This window comes from Dromaius novaehollandiae, chromosome 7 (genome assembly GCF_036370855.1).
Source record: "Dromaius novaehollandiae isolate bDroNov1 chromosome 7, bDroNov1.hap1, whole genome shotgun sequence".
Lineage (NCBI taxonomy): Eukaryota > Metazoa > Chordata > Aves > Casuariiformes > Dromaiidae > Dromaius > Dromaius novaehollandiae.
In genome coordinates this window covers 850,793-869,691 of record NC_088104.1, presented here as the reverse complement: position 1 = coordinate 869,691, position 18,899 = coordinate 850,793, and the positions used below count along the sequence as shown (strand labels likewise).

At 39.9% G+C, this 18,899-nt stretch overlaps 1 protein-coding gene across 7 annotated transcripts in view; it reads right to left on the bottom strand.

The window, feature by feature from the left end:
* The window catches only part of CCDC148 (coiled-coil domain containing 148), an 80,308-nt gene that overhangs the window by 14,227 nt on the left and 47,182 nt on the right, over positions 1 to 18,899 (bottom strand). For 6 of the 7 annotated variants that reach the window (XM_064514518.1, XM_064514517.1, XM_064514520.1 and 3 more), the window contains 2 exons: positions 8,874 to 9,014; positions 93 to 211 (listed from right to left, as the gene is read on the bottom strand). In XM_064514518.1, coding sequence (XP_064370588.1) covers positions 93 to 211; positions 8,874 to 9,014 — 260 coding nt within the window. The remainder of the gene's footprint in view (positions 1 to 92; positions 212 to 8,873; positions 9,015 to 18,899) is intronic. The other variant, XM_064514522.1, reaches the window with a different exon arrangement.

The window sequence follows — 18,899 nt, the reverse complement described above, 5'->3', positions numbered from 1 at the left end:
TATTCTGATTTGGAAGGTTGGGAGATCACAACAAATTAGATTACAAAAAGCTCCTATTGATGCTATAGTTATTCACATTTAATTTCTTTTACCTTTCTCTGTCTTTAATTGCTTGTTCAGCCATTAATTTTCTTAATTCTTCCAGACACTGTATATATTTCTCTTCCTGTTCTTGCCGCTTGAGCTGTTTCTCAGCCCAGTATTTTTTCACCTAGAGTTTGAACAAATACAGTAAACAAAATAATAATCATTCATAAGCTAAGGTAGTGAGACGAAACAAAAGTATTATGTTATGGAAAATCCAAAGTTTATCTTTTTATATTAATATTTATATTTGAGAACAGTGTGTGTTAACAGAAAATTTAATAGGAGTGGAATAAGAGGGCATGGAGCCCCAAAAACAGAAATAGTAACATCAGGCCATGGACACTTGAGCTTTCCCATTTTCGGTTCTGAAACCACCCCCATTTGCTCCCACCAAAACCTCCAACTATGTTGTTCAAGTGAATGTCCCTTGAGTCACGACATCCTAGTTTAGCTCCAACAGCTGGATCTATGCCAGCACAGCTTATTTTGGCTGGGGAATTGATGTGGAACTCACTGAGTAACGGGAAAAAGTATATGGTGGCCCTCGTGCAAGTATGCAGCTTTTCCAAAACTGGGTGAAAAAGAAAGGCCACAGCAAAGGTGTGAAACCTGAGAAGAGAAGCTTATCTGAAAACAGAAACTTATATTGATACAAAAAGAGGAATCAGGATTTAAAGTAAATATTGGTCAAGTGAAACTCGGAATTTTTCATTGGAATAAATTCCATGGGATTCAATTCCTAAAACCAGAGCGGTTCTTCAACAGTAAACAGGCAGAATTGGTAGTAAGCTTATTATTCCCACTTCGCCATCACATAAATTACAAATGCTACTTTAAAAACAAAAATTGTGGCAGTGACACACTTCCCCAAGATCTGAACGGTCACTTGAGCTAACTTCACAAGCCACCAACCAGTTCTGAAGGCGAAGAAAGCAGTTTTTAGAGACAGGAACAAGAATCGGCTTCTCATCTTTGAAGTGCTGACTTCAGAATTTTTTTTATACAACTTTAAAGAGCATCCAAATTCCACTGCAATTCAGTAATATGACTCCAATGCTGCATTCTTAAGCTAGTGTTAGGCGAACCAGTTCAGGTACTGGTGGCAGTTCTGGAGCCAAACCGCACGGGCACTGCAGAGAACTCGGCAGGCTGCATGGTCCACGAAGCATCAACCTTTCCGGTCAACAAGACAGCCCCAAAATGGGAAGGTATTAACTTTGCTTCCGAGAAGGCAATACTAGCGATTTTCACCCAGTCCCAACTGCCATAGCTGGATTGCTAGCAGTACTGCTCCTAATAAGCATAAAAGTAGGTATAATATGTAATACTTATAGTATGATACAATGCCAGCACTGGCTGTAGTACAGACACACTCTGGTCCTTTCATTTTTCAGCTACATGTACAAAAAGATGTTCATCATCTTCACAGAAATAAGGCTTTCTCACTTGAGACACCTGGTAGGGGAAGAGAAAAAGCTGTGCTGCTCAGAGAGTGAAGGTAGGTACGTCTTCCCATAAATCACACTCTGCAATCCAACAGCAGCGCAGCAAAATTTCCTAATGATGTCGCACGCGAAGGAGTGACAATGGCTGACATCAAGCAAAGCTTTCAGCGACAAGTAATTGCAGGCCTTATTGAAGCGGACGACTGCCAGAAGCAACTTTCACAAAGGGTAAGAAAACATCCTTTATGAACAGAAACCACAGAAAGCCACGAATGGCACAGCTGAACAAACTACCGCAACCGCAATTCCAGCGCCACGGACTGAGACGGCCTCTCCATCCTCTTCCCTCATTACACACCCCTTCCTGCGACACATCGGCTCAGGACGTGGCAGCAATCAAACAGCAAAACAAATGTGTCAGGATTTACTACAAAAGGAACAGAAAACAAAACAAAGAACATAATTACAGCAGCACGTGCAGTTCTCATCCCTTCCTCTCAAAAAGTAACTTTTTCATATGGAAAGAGAAGAGAAAAAAAGAATGATGAGAGGTTCATTCTGTTTATACTGGTTTTCATACAGGGAATGATGGAATAGGTTGGGTCTTTTCAGATGAAAGAGATAATTTGTGGGGTATACAATAAGAAGCCTACAAATTCATAAGCAGCATGAAGAGGCTGGATAGGGATTGATTCTCTCTCTTCCAATATAAGAACTAGGAGGCTTCCAGTGAAGCGACTAAGAGCCAGACTCAGAACAAAGATGAGACAGGTCTTCGTGCAATGGGCAGAGCACCTTGCGGATGGATGCAGGAGCTTTACACGTGCTTGAGGAAAGACCAGACTTGGAGAAAGCGCTTTTGAGGAGGGCTTACTAAATAGACAAGCCACATCAGCATCAGGAAATATAGCTGGAGACTGGGAAAGCAACCGAGGAGAGAGAGGGGAAGTATGGCACACGTTTGCCTTACAGTTATGGCCACTGCCAGGGGACGAAACACGGGCTGGGCAGGCGCTTGGTGCGAGTCAGAGCGGCTGTTCTCGCCATTGCCATGAGACTGGTGTATTTATCGCTGAAGTTGGAGACAAACTCTTTATTGCCAAAAAAAAAGAAAGAGGGGAAAGAGGCTGAATCTTTTGGTCTTTACAGTAAGGTAGGTAAAGAGCAATAATTTTTGTAGTGCAGGAAGATAATGGGGAAAAAGCTCTCCTTGCAGGACACCTAGGCAAAGTCAGAGCTAAGTCCACTTGCGGTTGACTTTATCCAGTTTACTTCACCCATCAAGACAGTTTCTTGTTTCTAGTAGAACTTCACACGGCACTTTATAGCTAATGAGCATCAGCCATCTTACTACAAAAAACTGCATTTCTTTACAGCAAACAAGCCCAAGCTGCAAATCTTACGCAGGCCCACTGCGCTGCAGTATCCTGCTGCTGACAGGCAAGCTGACCGCAGACAGAGAAACAGGCAGCTTTTCGGGGAAGTGAAGGTGACCCTTGCAAACAAAGCCTGGCTTTGAGTCAGGCGCTGGCTGGATCTGAGCCTGCACGAGCCTAGGAAGAGATGCACCACGGCGGGGCGGCGGGAAGCATAGCTATTTCCTGCCTGGTTTCTGCGAGCTGGTCTGAAGATCCTCTCTGTGAGGTCCCCGTGGGGTCTTTCGGCAGGTTAACCCCTGCACACTGGTAGGAAATAACAGGAGTCCCAGAAATCTGCCCTGGAGAGCGAGGCTTTGACAAGTAACAGGCTGCATGAATTGTACTTATATATAATCGTGCAATAAAACGAATTTAAAGAACAGTGCAACAAAGGATATGGCAAATCTACATGCTGCAGTGGTACAAAATATATGCAAAAGATGATTGTTAATACAAAATAAAAAACAAATGTAAAAGAAGAGGGGAAGTAAGACTTTTTCAAAGAAACACTAATAAACAAATTACATGTTAGGAAAAAAAACCCTTTAATTTACCTAATTTCCACAACTAAGTTTCAAGAAAGGTAGATGGGAACCTCTGTATGAATGTAGATGCAAGGACAGAGAATGCATGCAAGGTGCTACACTCATTTTTACTATCTCAGCAATATAAAACAGTTCAACCTATGGACGGTGATTAGAAATGATCATAATACCGTACCTCAGTCTACAAAAGGTAAATTATGCTTAATAACTGTTGCAACAATTACTGCATACAACGATCGTTGCACACAAATGCAACACGACACTTGAGCCATTTCTTGTATCCTTTTTGCCTATGGAGAGCCCCAACACATCTCCGTATCAGGCCTCCCGCACCTCTTGATCCTGCATCTCTTGCCCTAACTGAAGCTGAGCTGACCTGTCCTGCCCATACCACTTAACATAAAATAAAGTACAGCCCATATTCTATGTAATCTCCAACAGGTATCATATACTCTTTTCTGTATTATACCAAGTACTCTGCTTATGCCAACAAGAAGAGTCAGGATTAAACAATAGACCTACAAGGATTCACGTTACTGGAATTTCTCTTGGTTGTACTTTTCTCTCATTTCCAATCTTTTTCCACTCCGTATGCAGGTACCAGAAGAAAAAGACAAGCTGGGACAGAGAAATAATGACATGTCCTGATGTACTTCCAAATCAAAAGGCAAAAAAATGGCAAGAGCATGGCACAGTGCTTCAAACTACCTTAGGATGAAAAGACACCCCTCAGTCCCTTAAACTTAATAGGCTTCTTGGCAATTGCTAGACTGAATAGGAAGAAGAGAAAAGCTACAAAATTCACTAATAATGATTGCTTCTAACAAAAGGAAGATAATGTTTATCTTTAAAATTAAGATCGATTCTTTGAAAAGACTGTTTATGATATCACAAGCATATAGTTTTAGTAACAAAGTTGGAATTAAAAACGCTATCATTTATAATTCACAGACAAAAATATAATTAAAATTAAAGGCATTATAAGCATGTTTCAAAAATTTAAAATTGGAAAAATAGAGAACAACAGCTTTATAAAAGATGCAAATGTCTAAAACCAGGGATATTCAGTGTAAGCATGATAATTTAATAACTTAAATATGTTATTCTAAAAGCAAAGAAAATAATTCAGGTAGGTCAAACAACGTTAGCTTTGCTTTTCCATTCACTTTACTTTAAACACCCTGCATGTGGAGTTCAGGTGTGAAGCTTCACTGAACCGCGCTACACGGGAACGCCTCTCCGCAGACAGCCCCTGAACCAGAACAGCTTCTGTCCCGCCTGGAGTCAGGGAACTTGGGATGCAAACTCCAGCTCCAGCAAGAGCCAGAACCTGCAGAGCTGAGGAGCGGGGCAGAGATCTAACCATGGCATCCAGAAGCAATTCACAAAATAACAGCTCACCTAATTTGAGACATACTAGATTACAAATTATCTTCAGTATTTCAAAGCAATTATTGCAAAATGCTCTAAGAAAGTGTTATTTATAAAATCAATAGATTATTGACTTATAAATACATCAAGTTCCTTAAGAGAGTGAAGGTGTCAGACCTTATCCCCCCCAACCAAAATGCAGGTAACTGCTTAAGACAAAAGTTACTCAGGCAATCATCTCACATAGGAAAAGCTGCGCGAAGTGGCAATAAAAATAACTTCTATATCATCCACTGATCTATATTGGACTTAAGCCTCTTTTGGAGACTTCAGCTGAAATGGCAGTCAGAATACCATCCTCTTTAAATGATCTACGTCGTACAGCAAACCTTTAACTGTCATAATTCAGGATAAAACAGGTCTGTTACACAGTGCTGATATTTCAGAAATCCCAATTTATAAGCCAATCATCACTCTACTTAGGCCATTTTTTACATACGAAGAATATGAAAATGACAACTATAACCATGTTACTTCAAATGCTATTATTAAATATTAAGTGGAATACTTGTTTATGAAATAAAATTCTCTCTTTTCGGGCTATTCCCTTTTCTCTATTCCACACTTTATTTCTCATAAAATCTAATTAGGGGCCAAAGGTTATTTCTGAAATTCAATGTTTAAATATATAGGAAAAAGTCTGAGGTCATGTGGTCATGTAGCATTTGTTTTTAAGATTCATTTTACCCATACTAAGATTTGGAACTATTTGATATACCCTGCCCATGCTATAGCCTAGGTAGAGAGGAGACATTTATTTTACATCAGTCACAGACTTTTGTTGTTGTTGCCACAGAGCATTCACCAGAAAAGCAGATGCAGTATAAAGCTAGTAGCCCTTTCTAAGGATCTACAATCTAAGGTATAACAATAATGTACAAATAATAATCATGTATAAATGCAATATATGACTAGCGACCTCAGACGGCTGCTGTTCTCCCTGCGCGCAGGCAGAGGACTGTTCCATACAGCCGTTACATGTGGGCCATACAAGAGGAGGGAAGTTTGCACTGCCAAAATATTTACACACAAAATGAACACTGCTGGTGGCTGGGGCAGCACAGCCTCACCGAGCCTCGTCCCTTCCTCGCGGCTTGGCAGCCACCTGCCACTGTATACACCCTGCAAGTAAAGACAAATAAGCAAACTGTAACCAAAAAAAAAAAAAAAAAAAAAAAAAAGGCAGCACAAAAGCTTTTCATGACCTAAGAAACAAACCATCATTAAACGTGGGCTGCACCTCTCTGCACCTGTATTTCCAGTGGTGGTGAAGAAATCACGAAAGCTCACAACCACACTCTCCAAATGCCAGACAAAACTGCAGCACATCACACTCTGAAAACTCTTAGATGAATGCACATGGCACACTGACAAGTTTTGTAGTAACTTATGTCTTCAACTTACTTTATAACCTTAAATCCAGCACCTAAGAGCAATAACATATCAACCAAGAACAAATACCAGAAAACATATGCCAATGTGGAAAAAAAAAATCAAAAACACAGCATATTTTTTTAATACAATGCACATATGCATAACCTTGAAAAACTCCCCTGGGTGTTTTTATAGAAGTTTATGCCAAAAATACTGACAATGCCTACAATAAACTTATACAACTTATGCACAATACTGTCCAATTCAAAGAAAAGGTGAAACCAGTACTTCCTTAAATAGGATTTGCCTGAAAATGCACATATGGCTTTCTCTACATTTGAGCCTGAAATGACAAGATCTTAAATAATACAAGGATAAATAAAACAAATTAAAAGTATAAAGCCTTGAGTTACTTGGTCTGACCTCACAGCTGAACCTGCTGTGAGCAGGATGTTGGACTAGAGACCTCATGAGGTCCGCTCCAGTCTGGATTTTCCTGATTCCTATGGAAAGTAATAGTATTCTGCATATCTTGAAGGAAAGAATAACATATCTTGAAACTGAGTTTTTGACAATTAGTTGTAATTTTGCTAACTGTGTGACTTAGCGTATTTTGATAGAAGGACTGTGCTCTGCCAAGAATCTATAGTTGATATTTAAGATAAACAGCAGAGGAGGAATAAAGCCAGGTGACCACTGTAAATGAGTGAAGTCTTTAGGTAAAGGAGAAAACTGGATACATCCAGTATGTGAATGTAGTCACAGCCAAGAACGATGAGCTCACAAATCAAATAAAATCAATTTGGAATTAGGCTGCTTTTCAAATGTTGGCTCTGAAGACTTGCAGCAATGAGAAATAATGAGCAGACAACAGCCTCTACCTGGAGACATAAAGTCTTCATCATCTTTACTTTCAATCACACACTTTTTTGCAGAATTATTGATATAACCAAATTCTAATGGTTATGCAAAATTACCATCTGGAATACAATATGCAGCCAGGGCTTCTGCCCTCAACGTGTTTGACATAACAAAAAGACACGTTTCGTTGGACAAAGCAAGGAAAGGATATTTGAACACTATTAAAATTGATAGGGAAATTCCAAGTAAGGTAAGATTTTATTTTCATTCTTCTGCTAAGGGAATCAATTTTACCAGCCTGCAAAGTATTCCATAGAGGTATATTACACAAGTCATTTATTTTGCTCTGCTATAATTTCTTTTCTGCTTTCAGTAATTATTGTGGATTAAAATGTGTTAGTAACAACTTAAGCAAATATGGATAGTTTCAATTTTTTTTCTGCAAAGACTATTACTGCAATAGATACCTCTACTGAGATGAGAATCCCTGTTTCCAGGGAGCCTAATTGCCCACATTGTGCTCCTGTCAGTATTTGCTTCCACTGAGATATGCTACAAAGGGACATGACAGGTAAATAAAGATAAGAAGACAAAGGCTAAAGAGAAAACATGACAACATAAACTAAGATTTAGCTTTTCTTCTTCTCTATACAGACCTTCTGTAGTGTGAGACATACTGACATCACTACAGCCTTCAATATGCGTTATGAAAACACTATTTGGAACAGTTTAGCCTTATTTACTTAACTCTGCTTCTAACAGGTATGTTACAAGAACACAGTTTTTAGTGACCATTCTCGCAAACACTTTAATATGCATAGTCCCATGAACGTAAAAGAGATTGTTTACTCATCAGCATTTGAAAAATGAATTGATAAGAATTCATCTTCTACTTCTGCTTATTTTTTCTTGAAATTATGTGTTCTTAACAAATATTCTACAGATGAGTTGGACTCTAAGCCAGATTTCAGAGAAAAAAATCTAACAAAAACTGTAAGCTTACTATTAAAAACTCCTGGATTTGTGCCATATTGTTAAAGTAAAAAAGGTCATCAGAAATACAGCAAATGTGACACAAAACTGATTTTCTGAAAGCATTGATCTTCTAAAAGCACTGTGATGAATTTCCGATTTTCTATTAAGATGAAGTTCTAGCTTACGAATCTAAGCCCTTTCCCAAGCAGTCATCAAACAAGCACACCGAATGATGTAACACGGATCTCTGATATCCTGAAACGGTTAATATTATCACCACATTTCAGGCCCCCCCTTAAGGTCCTTGTGCTGCGAAGTGCAGCACGCTGTCTTGCAGGCAATATGCTGTAAGGCTCATTTGCTGCATTGCAGCACACTTAACCGCAGCACTGGAAGCCTTCAGTTGTCTTTGCCACATTACTAAAAAAGCACAAATCTGTGAGAGCTGGAAATCCAGCAGAGCCTCTCCACTGATTTTTTGTGCTGTTGAGATAGTCACACACAAAGCCATAAGGTTTATCTCATTTTTCTGGAAACACAACAAAGTAACAGAACCAATGTGCAAGAGCAGCAGCAGCTTTAGAGCTAAATCAGGCAGTAGCAAGACTCAGCTAACCATTTTCCAGTCTCTGTACTGATACTAAAGACTGTTTACAGGAATATAAGGTAGTGAGATCAGTTAAAGACTTTAAAGGCAACTGTACACATTAACACATCCAAAAATACATTTCCCGTACTTTTTCTTTCTCTTGTGCTCTACGAATCACCTCCTGCTCTTTCTGCACCCTTTCTTTCTCATCTTTCCTTCGTTTTCTTCTGGTAGCTATAGCAGCTTCCAGTTTAGCAGCCTCCTCCTGTTGCACTCTCCACTGAAGAACCTGAAATAAAAGGTTGAAAGACTTTACGTTTAGACAGTTTTGCAACAGGATTTGTGCAATATTGTGATCCTGCAAAGCTGAGAACGTTAAGGAAACCCACACAATCTATTTCTAAGTTAAGATTTATAATTTTATCAGCAATATGCAATCATACAGAAGCACCGTTTTGGCATATATTAATAAGTAATTCACAACTGACTAGTATATTATGCAATAATATCACATGTAAAAAGTTAAAGATCTTAAATAAAATTCTCAAAAGCAGCCAGGTAACATCAGATCTTAAATTCCCCTTCAGCACTTACCCTTTTAATGATATATCAAGTTCTTCATGATCCCGTCTTTTTCAAGAGGATACCTATGGGTCCTATGCCACTGTGGGTGGATTTGACAGCTTTCCAGGTCAGTATGGCATCCTGCGTTTTTATTTCCCAAATTAGATGTTATGAGCAGTTAGATGCTGCCAGGATAAAATCAATGGGTGCCGAGAGGCACTTTTTCAGAGAAGCGACGTGCTGCTTATCATGTCATTGCCAGTCCCTAACTTTAGGTATGGACACGTAATCAAGATCATCAGGCTGCTGCAGTTTAAGAAGCTACAAATTACCATCTAAGCCCCTGTAATGACCCACAGCCACCTCAACCGCAAGGAAACACGCACTACCCGCATCTCTCAGTGTAGGTGCTTTGGAGTGTGCGTCGAGGAGGAGAAAGTGAAAGCTAGAGCAGGAAAACAGCAAACCAGAAAAAAGCGATGAGGAGGATTCGGGCGCTGCTCAAGTACTAATTCTGGGGGCGGGAAGTAGCAGTCTAGAGGAAGAAAACCGGGGAGCAAGCTGACAGGTCAACTTTGAAACTAAGGAAGAAAAAATGTCCGAAAATCAACCATCATCATCATCTCTGGCCCCACACCTTTCCCGTCCCTTTGCCCAGCTAACTGGCTGCAGGCAGACGAACTCCCCAAGGCAACCTGCTCTCGCCTGTACCTACCACAGACAGCAACTTCATGTGCCGCTCTGTCTTGTTGGTTACTGAACTCTCAATAAGCTACAGTATAGATACCTGTTTTATAGACGCCTGGGGCTTTCTCGAACAGCTGGCTAAGCTCACGCAGAAACACCAGAGACCGTAGGGGAGAGACTGGTGTTTCAGTACACCTATAGTTTACAGCGCCTGCCAAACATCTTCCCAAAGCGTGTCAGGTGACTAGATCGATCATTTAGCTCAATATGCCAAGATCTGCTCTTGACATATTCTTGACACGCTATATTGGTTAAACAAGACAATATGTTGTCAGTGTCCGTTAACGTAGAGTGACTTCTTTTCAGCGTTCTTGAGCATGTTGTTCTGAGTCGATGACCCACGATTTACCCCATGTTGTCAATACTAATTCTACGCTCATGGGTTATGCACTGGTTTCAACAGGATAACAATGGCTCCTTTTCGCTGGCTTGCCAGGTCTTTTTGCACTGGATTTGTCAAATGTTAATAGAACCCCTTATTTCAGCAGTTTCAATGACAGTATGTGAAAGTCTATTTCTAATTTCAAATCACCTTCTAGGTGTCCATTGTCTGGAGATATAGCCTTACATTGTGCTGCAATTATAGGCCTAGTTATTTTAGAAATTGTTCACTGACATGTAGAGAATATTTTGATAATGAGCTTTAATAAAGGTCACGGCCCTGTTGCCCAGAGGAGGGTGATGCACCTACGCAATCACCTACTATTAATTCAGCTGATAAATAAATAAAGGTGCTTGCTTTGTTTCCTCCTATCATGAGCGTTTGGTCACATTTCTCCAAACTAATGCTGTTTGTCAGTGTTTCTGGGACAACCTTACAGCTAGGTCCGCTATTCAGTCAAAATCAAACGCATGGTCGATCTAACAACCTAAACCAAAACGTGGCAGCTGAGCAGCTAGCAGCCTTGCTATCTAGTACATCAAGCACTGGGGAGCTGCTGAAGGGATGCTGCAGGTGTTCTCCTCTTCACTGGTAGTTGTTCAGTCCATGTAGTGACACTTTTCCTTCCATCGTGAGAAATTACGATAGAAGGTTTCTGTTTCCCACACTTCTTGAACAATTTCCCAATGGATTGGATATCTTTTCCTTCTGCAAAGTTTAATACAGTCTTGTATTTATTTTCCCTGTATGGCTTGTTTTGAAGAAAAAAATTCCAAACCAGCAACTCTAAAACATCTCTTTGCAGCCTCCCAGAGCACTGAACTTGCCCAACACCTTTGAGCAGCACTTAGAAACCTGAGTACCACTTTTTACCTGTAAGGAATGAGTGTTTCACTCATTTTTCATCTACTTTTCTGTAAAAAGATTTTAAAGGACTTTGTCTTTATTGTCTCATTTACAGCATCTCACTATCTGTGTGCTGACTCTATTCTTCTGCTGATTCTGCGCTCGTTAAAGATTTTTGCCCAGAAATCCAGCATTCCCTATGGTGCGAGTGTCTCAGTGATACCACATTTGCCTCACTTCTTAAATAACTATATTTTGTTCATTGCAACATGTCCCAATAGGCTAAACATCGATACCGCTTTTCATGTAGGGTGGGCAAGGTAATAACATGACAGGGCTCAGTAGTTGTAAAATTAGCTCTCTACTAAGAGATTTTAAAATAACTTCTAAGGGAGATATGCTGCCTGCAATGGAGGTCAGGTGTGCACATGTTAACTACCAGCTACTTCTCTCTTCTGCAACATGAGCTCATCTTCAAAAACCCCGTGCAGCTTGCTACCATACCCAAGCAAATTTCGTTTGCACTGTTATTCTCCCATACTACATACAACTTTTTCCATCTTCAACTCCAATCCCAAAGTTAAGAATTATGATTTAGCTGAGAGCACTTTAAACTCTTTTTAACCTCTTTTTTTCCCATTCTTGTAACTAAGGCTCAGTACAGATCTTAGGTCTATTCAGAACCATGTGTTTCCCCTTCTGAAATCTCCTTTTTTTTGGGGGGGGGGGGGGTTGATGTTTTAGAGGAAGAAAACAAAGGCCTGAGTCAAAAAATATTCTTGTGGTTAGGAAAATGCAGGCAGCTAGGTAGGAAAAGGCATAAGAACCTGAGAACCCAAACCTCTGTACTTCATTCCCTCTCCATTTATTAGGGTCAATGCTACTAATTACTTCATGGGGCAGTGGGACAGCAGCAGCAAGCCCGAGAGCACAGATAAACCTGTCTGTGCCAGTGAGTTTTACGGGCACTGAGTGAATGTTAGACATGTACTGGGACGGCTTGCAAGGAACAGAAATGTGTGTGCCTGGAAACTGCATTTGGCCAGGGAAGTTTGAAAATATGCAAGTGGGAGCAATTAGTAGGACACACAAATGGGAGAAAACTGGGCATGTTCGCATGTATTAGTAATGCAACTGCAATCAGCATATAAAAAGTTATTTTCCTTTTAGCTATTTTTACAAAATGATTTGGGACTGGAATTAAAAATCGGATCATATGAAAAGAAAAATCAAAAATGTTACTGCAGCATTTCTTAGCACAGATGTTATTCTTGGTAGTCTTTCTCCTCAGAATTTTAAAATGCTGCTTAAAAGAACTCATTAACTACATTACATACAGAACTCATTAACTACATACCTTGGGTATGTAATTCAAAAAAATACATTGTTAATGAAAGACATATTTAGTAGGGCTTCTTTGGCAATGCTAAAACTTTCTCTTTATTCTAACCCTCTCCCCCTCAAATCAAAATAACCATTAAAAAAATTCTTTAACCTGTCAGAGCTATAGGTATGCTAAGTTTCCATAAGAACTGAGGGGCAGACTGAGCCCTTATGGAACATATAGAACACCTTTTTTTAAAAAAATAATTTTCTGTTATTGAGAAATGACATATTACAATACATAACCCTTAAACATAAGTACTGTAATATAAATAGCTCTAAGCATCCACATTAAATCATTTTTCATTAAAAAAGCTAAATATGATTGATCCCACTTGAATATATCCTGCATGCAAATCATTTACCTTAAGTTCCTCAAAAAAGGTTATAAACAGAAACACTTAGCAAAATTTTTTGCTAAGTATATTCCTCCCCAAAATTCCCACACTTTTGGTCATCCCAAATATTTTAATGACTAAGTTGTATTTTCCAAATAGTTTCCAAAAGATATATATATTTTTTATGACTTGATTAATAAGACTGCCATGGCACAAATACCTTGAGTACTTATGTAGGACACAGGAGATCCACATTCAATGCTTTACTCTGTATAAAGGAATGTGAAATCACATCTACAGTTAAAATTATTCTGGGCTGCAGAAATAACGAAACACTTTTTGAGGTAGGGACCTGTACCCACCTTTTCAAAAAATTAAAGTGAGCAACATCATTTCTAAATTAATTTGAACCAGGGCCTTCTCATTCCCTGAGGCTGCAGCTGTTCCACTTGAAAAGTCACCAGAAAAGTAGAAGAGTGACTCTTCCAGTGTCAGGACTTTCACTTGGGAATGCCTTCTCTGTTTCTCAGTGTTTTTTCTTGACCATTAAAGAATTATTTTTGTGTATGGAACACATTTCTTTATAGTTCAGTCCTCATGTGACTCTCCCATACCAGTTCCCAAGTTCAGTTCTGGGATTCCAGCTTCCTCTCCTAACATCCGAGATGGTACTCCTGGAAGTTTCTCTACCAGTTAAAAACATTAAGTAGACAAGTAAACGTAAGATTTATGCTAGTCCCTGCAAAGTAAGTTACATGAAGAAGAATCAGGCTTTTAGCTATGCTTTTTAGGCATAACAGAAGTGTGCATTTTCTTGAGAAATACGCAAAGATTCCTGTCATGCAGGTCAGTGTAGGGGCATTACCAAAAAGGAGGCAAAGGAAACGGGTGAGAATGATCCAACATATTTTCCTCAGAGAGGACTGCTGAGGTTCGGAGGAGAACCACTGAAGATCAGGAACAGCCATTCATCAAAAGCAAGGTGCATTCGGGTACCTCAGAGGTTACTGCACTTGTGGCACCAATAGCAAATTTGGCACTAAACGCAGTCTAAGCAACTTGGCGCTACTACAGTCTGCTCAGCTTGGCAAGAATGGAAACGGGTAAGCGAGGGCTTAAGCAAAAAATGCTGTGTAACAGAAGCGCATCAGGCAGTTCCCAGAGGACGCCAGCAGGTTTGGGTCTGTCTCATGCAGGGAGAATGGCAATCTGATTACGATATTTCTAAGCGATACAAGAATAAGAAAAGCAGTAGGCGGGCAAAGAAATCAATAGCAGTACAATACTCTACAGCAGATCCGATCTGACAGAGAAGTCAGAGGTCAGCAGAAGAATGGCCCAGAAGATCTTGCATCCTTCTTAATGAAAACAACCAATTACAACTTTTAAACCATCTATCTAAATAGAAATATGGAACAATAATGAAAACAGAACAAGGATTACGTAAGAGGACTGTACTGCCTGTAGGAGACTTTCAGAGGGAAGGTGCCAATTTTCCTAAGACTCCATTTTCTGGAGCTTAGCTGTAACAACTGAAGGAAAACTCCCTCACAGTGTGAAACTTGTAATACAAGGCGTTTAGACAAATGGGAATTTCTATTTAGCAGTTCTGAGCAGTCCACCCAGGTATTTTAGCAGAATCTAAAATAAAAGGCTAAAATAGTTTCAGTTATTTCACTTGCTACACTACCAAGCTTAAACAGAAATGTTTTAAAAATGAACTTGGAGGAACATATGGTCATTTCCAAGTCACTTTTGAGAAGTTCTGGAAACTGACTGAAACAAAAACATCTTCATGAAGCTTTAATACCTAACAACAAATAAAAGTGAATGAAATCTGCTAAAAGTCTGCTTTTGTGTTGGAGCCAAAATAAACTGCTGAGGTGTTTGAAGAAACTTTAAGTTTCTGTAGTATCATCATTTGGGACTTTCTAAGATGAAATGACTGATAAAAGTCAAACACTAAATTAATCTTCAGACTACATAACAAAAAAATTGCTTAAAGCTCATGTTTTCCTACATCCTGCTTCACGCGCCTGTTGCATCCTCTTTGCTAAGGAGATGTGTGCATCGGTAAGGGGGCTCACACCACGTCGCAGCTTCAGTTTCCTCCAGGTCTGATAATCCTTTCGACGCTTTACTAAACTTCTCCAGATCTAAATAATCTACTAACTATATGGCTTTTTTAGTGATTTGATTTAGTTTGTATTGTGATTCCATTAAATCAGTCTCATTAAAAGCTGCAGTTAAGTTTAACTTCAGTAATAAAATAAAGCACTAAGCATGGACTCCAGATACTAATCTAGTCTAAAATCACGTCAAACCTATTTATTCTTTCATTTTGGTTAGGAATTGTTTGCATGGAATATATGTCACACACTAATCTCATGACAGGCCACAACCACTTTCCTTGGTTACGTTCACGTAGGTCTCCTGTTAACGGCCTTTGATCCAAGGCAGAGGTCAATACTGGGGCACAATCTAGATTTCCAACAGGTTTCATACAAATAAATGAACATAACCAAGCATCAAATGAATAACTTCATTCAACTGACAAAACGTTAATTATGCAGCAGTTTTCCAGACAAAGCTGATGCACTATCCCATACCAATAATTCAGTGCTTACCTATGCTGCTATCCACAACACCATCTACGCTGCCCTAAATCACTACTAAGGTGATTTGATGCCGATTTACTCAGTGAGTAGAATTTCTTTTCCATTTTTAATCTTATCTAGTTAGGCTTTTTTAAATGCCTGAGCCCCACATGCATGAGCATGATCAAGAACAGAGGTAATAGGACAGAAGCAGGGAAAGATTCATTGTCTTACACTTTCCCACAACATCCATTTAGTCGCTTCCAGTCCATCCCTTTTCATTAAGGCAAAAAAGGAGCCACCTCCTTTAAAAAGTGATTCATTATTTCAACAAAAAGGAAAAAAAACCACAGAAAAGCACTGTTTACAAAATATTTATGAGATGTGATTCAGTAAGTTAACATTATGCCAGGCCTTCACCACATCAAAATTTAGAGTTGTCTAGGATATAATATTCTTAACAGAGCTGAACTAAATTAAAATATTATGTAAGAAATTCCAAAAAATTATGAAATAAACTGATTCAAATGTCAAAATATTTCAAATTTTAAACCACATTTGAAGATTAAAATAATCTCTCTGCTAGAGAATATTTCTAGTCCCACAGTCCCGACTTACTGAGCAGGCCAGACTGCCTAGGAAGGGGAACCTCTCGAGGGAGCACCGTTCATAGAAAAAAACATGGAACAGATTGAAAACGTTCCCAAACCAGTTCCCTATCCATATTGCCAAAGGCTGAAAAATTAGGAGCTAGTCTCCCTTAACTCATGAAAACAAAGGATGTGGAGCATAGCCTCTTATTGAGACCATGCCTGCATCTGTATTTACCTTGCCAACTACCTTTTGCTGTGTGTTTATACGACACACGGCGCTGTGGGAACCCACTCGCATCTGACGCCTCTGTGCACTGCTGCAGCACGAACGGCAGCCAAGAGCCGGCAATAAAACGGAGCGTGACAGTCGAGGAATCTCGGTGGCACACGTTTCCACGCTGCCAACGCTGTTCTCTTTAGAATATTGTCAGGCTTTCAGTCCAGAAGTAATATTGTATAGATCTGAAGAAGAAACAGAAAACCACCCCAAACCACCACAACAAACCCCGAGCAGTAACTCGGCATCGCCAAGGCAGTCACCTGGGACGGCAGAACGCACAAGACCCTTATTGCGCCCTTGATTGCATTCCTTCGTTCCTGATGGTGCAAAGCCAGAAGGGTAGACTTCATTGTGTCAACATTAAATGCTCTGTTTAAATATTAAAACACCCTGGTTGTTAAACTAATATTAAACTAATATTAAAAATACACTGAAGGCTGGATCCCCTACTGCCTGTTTCTCAAACCAGCTTACGTTTCAGCAGCACAGCCAGCGCCAGTGCTAAGTTCTGAAAGTTTTTAATTACAATTGGCATTTCAAATACATTTCACAGTTTGTGCTATGAGAAGAGTTTTTGCCAAGTGAATGATTAAATTGCTGTGCTGAAGAGAATGGGTACATATTTATTTTCAGTTTAGTTCAATATTGCTTATTACAATAATGTAAAATAAACTACAAACTAATTAAGGCAATAAATTAGTTGTTTCACTGTAACATCTGAATAGTAATAATGTATTTTACCATGTACTTAATGCTACACATATATCTATTTTAATGACAAAATTTTTGAGAGAACGCACAGTAAGTTAATGCATGCTGAAGTTGCACCATGTAAGGTCTTCCCTTTAGCCAAGGCTGGCTTACAATAAAACAGATCTTGAATCTGTCCAGGGCCATGCTACGGGAGCTGGCACCGAGCTCCTTCTAGCAGCTGACCTGCCTGGGTAGACAAGGGGGAGCACAGGACAACTGCCTGGTGTAGAGAGGGTCTGTATAGCAAAAGTCACTCGGGGAGTAAACTAGCCCTTGGAAACGGAGGCAGAAACGCACCACGAACCAAAGGGACATAAAATGGCAGCGAGGAAAAGTGCAACAAAGTGACTGCGCAGCGCCCCGGAGCAGTGTCCTGGCGTGCTACGTGGTGCTGTACAGGTATAACGAGCAGGCAGAATTCCCATTCTAAGCACGAATTCACAGTAATCTTACCGGTTGTGTGATAAAGTCAGTACGGGAAGTCGTAACTAGAAGACACAAAATAAAATCCTCCAATATCCCCACTCTGATCCTTTCCAGCTCTCTCTTCCAATAGCACTTTCAGAAATCTCAGTTTTACTAATTCCTGAAATATTTCTGCACACCTTTCCTTATTTCTCTTACAGTATGCAGTTCTCTCTCTTTACTGAGCTGTTTGAGACTGATCCACAATTGAAGATGTTACATAGTGACGTAGGTACTGCAAAGTCGATATGAGTAAGTTGATATTATTTCAGCACTGGTGAAAGACTTAGCACTTTTATCGTGGGATTACTGTGCGACTGAAAGCAATAGCAGCAGCAATCAGTGCTGCAAGGTCAGAAACGCTGAAATGTGATTACAGGAAGACTAGATATTCAAATAATATTTCAAGGAATGCAATATAAAAATAATCCTACACGTAAAACAGTGGATAGGGTGCATCTACAGGCTGTACCTACATACATTTGTCCTACAGTTTTCAGAAGCAGCTCTGCGAAGCGAGTAGGAAATCCAGCAAGGTCAAAGAGCCAGAAGTCTCATGTCCTGCCTCCAGGTGAGACGGCGCAGACTGCCTGGGCTCAGGACTGTGCCGCCCTGTGCACGTCGACTGCGTCAAAAATTGGTATAAGTAGCAATAAGATAAAATTCCTGTTGTGTGACTACGCTTCAGCAAAAACTTCTGAAGTTGGATGCAAATTTAGTACACTTGAAAACAGAGAACAAGCTCAGTAACTTTATGGCTTGTCCAGGTAGATCCCAGGTAGCTCAGAACCACTAAATAACCTGAGAAAAGAGGGAGTTCCAAACTCATGGGAATCTGCAGCCACTCGCTGTCCTCAGGATGAGTCAGGCTAAAGAGTCCCCCAGGGCAAGGGTCAGACTAAGGTTTTCTTACGGCTACTGCAATCAATATTTGTATGAAGCACAGAAGAAGAGGAAGCTCAGGACTAGTAGAGAGAGTCCAAAAGCAAAATAAGAAATGTCCGTAGTTCATGTAAGCGAATGATCTCCTATTCCCAGGACTTGCTCCTCTCCTTTCTTACCCTCCTTCCCAACTTTGCCCAGCTTTTCCACCCTGTACCGAGTATGGAATTGAGAGTTATCCCATTTGTGGCAAGTTTGGGATACCTCTTCATTTTTCCAGAAAGTGGCTACAAAGCACAGAAGGAAAAACAAAAAGCCTCTTAATTGCCAGCTTGGATCTATAA